The 5879-nt window shown below is 46.7% G+C and overlaps 1 protein-coding gene across 1 annotated transcript in view; it reads left to right on the top strand.

The window, feature by feature from the left end:
- Positions 1-5879, top strand: part of T265_06438 (hypothetical protein) — a gene marked incomplete at both ends in the record, with an annotated part of 26678 nt that overhangs the window by 10776 nt on the left and 10023 nt on the right. Inside the window, 3 exon segments of the mRNA XM_009171706.1 lie at positions 342-589; positions 3696-4055; positions 4069-4365. Of these exon segments, the coding sequence (XP_009169970.1) occupies positions 342-589; positions 3696-4055; positions 4069-4365 (905 nt within the window).

Genomic DNA, 5879 nt, shown 5'->3' with positions numbered 1-5879 from the left:
ATATATATGCTTACTATCACCTTATTGAGGAAGGTTGATTTGATACAGATAGTGGAAATGAAGACAGACATCGAGTTTATGCGTTCAGCAATAAACGTTATAGGACTGATACAGCAGCAATGCGCAGCCTCCGCGGTGTTGTCTCCAATCGATTATTCGGCTGGTCTTTAATGCCACAATTTTGCAGCTGGCATAAAAGAGCCCATCCGATATTCCAATCTTTTGGCCCAGTCATTTGGCGTCTGACACAAGGTTGCAATGAAGGCGATTTCGCCTTGATGGGTTGTCTTTTCCGCATCTAATTTGTATACATCTGGTATCGCTTGTTGCACTCCTGTCAGATTCTAGAGAACCCTTCACCGGATCGGACGATGTTATCAATCCACCAGGCAGTCTTTCTACGATGCTGCACAAGAATGTCCATCTTGAAGGGGTCGAGGTGTTTTGGGATCTGTGGGACACACGGAAACAACAAGACTGTGAGGATAGCCTGTCTAGTGTTGAAACATCGAATGTTGGTGGACATGAGAGGAAGAACAGTCCGCAGGGCATATCGGATGATTTGTCGGGTGCAAGCAGAGTGCCTAAGGTACGTCAAGTTCTTCATTTGAATGCCAGGTTTAATCAGACAATAGCTATCATTAATAGCTGTGTTGTAGCCTATCTCAAACCCGCTCGCAACACCGCTTAGACTGACTCAGTGAAAATGGAGTTTGGTTGTAAGCCTCCCAGTACTTATGATGCTGTTGTGCTCTAAAAGAGCCTATCTTAGGTAGCGAATGCGTTCGAACGCACCAAGTCTAGGCGAACTAGCTTAGCTTAAATGGACCTGGAGCATCTACCATACTTACCGAATAACAATACCAAGCATTATAGCTGGCCATCTTGAATTCGAAGTAGCGCAAGTCGGAGCGTGTGAAGAATTCCATGTAACCCAATTGTCCTACCGATGCCATTGTGAATCGCGTCTTTGTGATAGTTTGTGTGAAACAGTTTTTCAGTCTCAAAATAATTGCCCCGAAATACGCGCGCCTGTGCAACCGGATTGCAGAAATGTGAAAGCAAGTTCATTCTTAAATTGGTGTGAGCTGGTCTCAAGTGATTGTTGGCGACGCGTTAGTGGGCGTTATTGCATGGCAACATGACTTGGAAGCGGTGGCCGTCGAACTGGCTGCTGCGACATCTTCGTTGAGTGGGTCTCACGTGATTCTATTTGTAGGCGGTTAGAAACCCTGCAGGGAATGGCACGCAAGCGGCCCCACTGGCACACATACCGTCGTTTCCTAGTCGAACAAGCAAGCTAAAGTCCGTGTTTCGTTGCGCACTGAGCTCATATCGGTTTAAGTTCGCAAAGAATGTCGGGTGGATCCCGTCGATGTCGTCCTACTTCAACATGATTCTCAGATGTGTTTATCTGAATGCTGACGATTCTTTTTAAGGACATAGCACATAGGTGTGTTCACACTAACCCCCTACCCTTCTCTTTTCTTTCCACTGTTTACTAAACATTTCCCCCCTCATGGCTATATGGAAGTTAAGCGCCGGTATTTATTACTGGTGTATTTCTGTCGCTCACAGAAACTGTCACTATGGTAAAAGCTAGTAAATTTCCATTCGGAAGACACCTCACAAACGCTAACTGGAGTCGCACCAGAGTCCGAAATTGTGCACGATGTCAGTTGAACTATCATCGATGCGTTGCGAGTATTCTGTTCAGTGACTGTAAAGTTGTGCTAGGTTAATAAAAACTAGTAAATGTCTGGCAGGGGATCGCAATGATCGCGTAGTGTTGCGTTTTCGGGCGGTGATACACCTGTAGCTGTGTTGTAGGGGTCTCGAAAGACTGTAATTGTGGTTTTAAAAGTTCATCTGTCCATCTCTTAAACGAATACCCTCTGAAGATTTTGGTTTTCAAGGGCGCTTCGTTTGGCACAAGAAACCTTTTTCGGCAGCAGAATCCCTCACAGAAGAGATAAGCTCGCCATAGGACCACTTTCGGCCTGTCTTTTGAAGAGACAACAGGTCTGCAACCGGAAAAATTTAATGAAATAGACCTTTAGAAAACACTCCAGAAATCCTTTCCAGTGGTTTTCCTAGAGTTTGGAAGTAAAGTTGCGTTGGTAAAGTAGTTCCAACTTCAAAGATCGTCAGCACGGACTTAACACACCGAACATAACTATTTGGAAAGCTCATAGGAGACGAGCTGCAAGTGGCCTTTATGGAGAAGGAAAATTTCAGTAGTTGTGTGCAATATAGATGAAAGTCGTATTGTATGAACCATCATCACTCAACGGGAACAGTGCTGTGTTTATGATGTTGTTGAGACACCTGATTTGTATAAATTCAGAGGAATCTAGTGTGCAAAGGAGTGTTAATGTTACAGGACCAGAGTGAGGTGGTGTTAATTTGGGTTTATTGGGCCAGTGTGCGTCTAGGATTGTAGGTGTTTGTGGTAAATTGGAAGCTAGTTTTGTTTATCAAAATGCTTGCCACGGTTCACGTGCCTGTTCGCTTGTCGTAATAGATCTTTGCATCGTAATATGTAGTTGTATATAAACAAACCGGGACTGTTTGAGCCTTTTTGTTGCTGAAGGGCTTGCGCTGATCTCGACTGGAATGACCTACACATACTGGCGTAAGCGAGAACCACAAGTAGATTTTTTAATAGCAGCACGTCACATCCCCGAAAACGCCGTAAACAGGCATACTGAAGTCTGTCTTATCTGCCAACTACTAATGAGGACTCCTAAAAAACGAGCAATCAGGAGATAAACTTGTAGAGACTTTACGGAGCTCGAAGCAAGAGAAATGTACCGGACCAATCAATCTGATTGGAATATGCCTCCAATCAACCAGCCGAAATTCACACAGACATTCATCTGATTAACCGACAGATGCAGAGGTAAGCCCCCACAAGGAAGAAGCTAGCGAAGTACTATCAGCCAATCAACCCAAAAAAAAAAATCAAAACACAACACAAATTTGGAACGGGCAGGCGGTAACTCAACATGTGTAACGCATGACCCAGCCATATTGGCGTTCTTTGAGTGAAGTATCCCCTGCTCCACCAAAATTCTGTCTTTCGATTAACTCTGCGAATTCGCCCTTTCCAGCCGATCTTAGCTGTATTTCTGAGACATCGGTAATCGGAGACCTGAAAATGTCTCGGATCCTCCAACTGAAGCGGCGAAGTCTCGCAGCCGTACAACGGTACATTCCGCCTTGTAGTCTGATATACGCGACCTGGCAACGAAGTATAGTAACACTAACCGGTAAACTGAGTTCGGTCGGCAAATGCCGTCGTGTTGGCCTGGAACCCCGGGACTCAACTCACTGCCATCGCAAACGGCAGGACTCTTATGGTGGGTGCATTATTTGTCCTCCTTCCACAAGGAAGTGACCTGTTTTGATGAAACTTTCGGGCTTCCTCGATTTCGCCAGCTGCTCGGTCGCCTCAAGCGGTCCTTTCAGAACGGGGCAACCGTGGCTAATATGTTGGATGTCATGCGCTGTACCGGTGTGGTCGCTGTGAGGACTGCACTCTTGATTATGCAGTGCCATCTTACTAATTATGTATTGTTTGTAGTCTCGTTATCGGATTACTCCAAAACCTTTATCAAATTCTATGGTTAGTGAATCCTATTTAGCAAACTGCTGTTTGCTTTGTCACCCGATTGCTCTTCGTTCCCCTTTAGGTTGCTACTGTGTGTCCAACCGAGGAAAACATGGTCGCTTCAGCTAAGCTGCTGACTCTCACAGGTGTTCATACGGCTCGCGTGAGTGTAAGATGTCCGCTATTCTCTTTAAATCAAACAAGACCAGGTGAAGCACATGGCGACATCAATTCACCCGAACCACAGTCCTCAAATCCATGGTCCTTGTTCGAACTCCGCATTCATCTTGATCTCGGCGCCATCGTTGCCTGTGTTTGTCCTAGCCAGTTCTATTGGCTGCAGCTCTTGGTTGGACGGCTGTCTCACATATGGAGCAAGTATACGGAACAGGTCACTTCCGAGCGCACCGCTCAGCAGTTTTCGCTCGGCGCCACGTTGCCTGTGCTTGTCCTAGCCAGTTCTACTGGCTGCAGCTCTTGGTCGGACGGCTGTCTCACATATGGAGCAAATATACGGAACAGGTCATTTCCGAGCGTACCGCTCAGCAGTTTTCGACACCAAATCCCTTTGTCCTAGCCAGTTCTATTGGCTGCAGCTCTTGGTTGGACGGCTGTCTCACATATGGAGCAAGTATACGGAACAGGTCACTTCCGAGCGCACCGCTCAGCAGTTTTCGACACCAAATCCCCGGAGCCCTGAGGACTCATCCTCTTGCTTTCCGAATTCTACCGGTCCTGTTGAATCCCGCCAGGTTCGTATCTGTTCAACCTTGGAATTGGTGTTATTTATGTGTTTATTTGTGTATATCCGAGCACATTGAAAACTCTGGTTTGACGATGTTCTCTTTTCACGAATCCATCAACCAGTTTACGTTTCCAGTTCAAAACTGTCTCCTGTTTCCAATTGTTAGTGGCACTCTTGTATCTTCGGAACATGTGATAACGTATCTTCAACTCGTTTAAGACTTTTTAGATGTCCAGCGGTTAGGAGTGGTTGGGTCCCGTAAGGCCATCCACACTCGTTGTTACTGGGGATCACGAGGCTGGCGCAAAATGACCGGTTCCCTTCCCGGTTAACTATTGGATCACACACCCACCAACTATCTTGGAGAGCTGGCGGCTTTGAATTTACTGCAATTTTTGCGTACCTGGCCTTCTTGTTACATAATCATTCGGGGGATAGAATGCGTAATTTTCAGGTTCTTTGCGAGCAGAGGGAACTAGTGATCTGTGCCACAACCTTAAATGAGTATCCATCCCAGCCCCCTTTCGTAAGAAATCAACAACAATAAGAAGTACTTGGAGCTGCTAGGTCGTCACCCCGAGCATTACTGTATCCTCATTTTTGCTGTTACCGATGAATTTGAAGCAGATGAGAACAACGTGGGTACATGGTTTGTAGTCAAATGGCTAAATTGAATTGGGCCAAGACCGTACTCGGGGAGGTGACTGTCACTTCCATAGTATTCTTACAGGAGTCTGTATTCTTCTGAGGAGTGTTTCATGGTTTGTCTTAGAACGTGGTCGGCTGCGCTCCTCTCAGACCAGGGATAGGTTAAAAGTGCTATTGGTTTTTCACATTTCACACTAGACGTCACTTTATTGCTAATTTGAAACGCAACCTCCTATAAGCCTCACGAACTGCTCCCATTTCAGGAGTTACCAATAAACTTTCTGACAGAACCGTCACGAAGAGACTGGACCTTACCGTGGTGTGACGGTTTGCGCACCTCAGCGATCGATTGAGCTATACTGGAGAGTGTCCCGCGACACTCACAGTCTCTCATACCAGGTTGGTCAGTGGTTAGAGGTCTGACGAACACAGTCTCCTGGCCCTCCAGGTTGGGGGTTGGAACATGTGGCGACTTGTTCCGTAGAAATGGTAATGCATTTGCATTTCCCGCCAAACACCGCTGCCTTGCGGTTAGGCTTTTGAACCAAAGGCTTTGGTTGAGGACCCTAATCGTCCTCCTGTCTAGGTGTGGGCGCCCTGGCAGTATCCCAGCCCTCGTACAACCATGACCTACACAACTAACAATATTCTCATGCCACATCGGCCGTCGCGTGGTGCCATCAGCCGGGTCGCCTTACTTGCTGCATACAGCAGGGCGGGTAAGCGAAAACAGGCTACTGCTGACGCCTCCCTTCTTTCTCCTTCACATACTTTTTCTTCCCCCTCTCCCCACCCCATTAATAACTCTCTCCTTGTAGGCCCAGCACTTAGGACTGATGACTCCGTTCGTCATGCATCGGTTTTGCGTGCAGC

The sequence above is a fragment of the Opisthorchis viverrini genome (assembly GCF_000715545.1).
Source record: "Opisthorchis viverrini unplaced genomic scaffold opera_v5_137, whole genome shotgun sequence".
Lineage (NCBI taxonomy): Eukaryota > Metazoa > Platyhelminthes > Trematoda > Opisthorchiida > Opisthorchiidae > Opisthorchis > Opisthorchis viverrini.
This window is presented reverse-complemented; position numbering and strand designations above follow the sequence as displayed.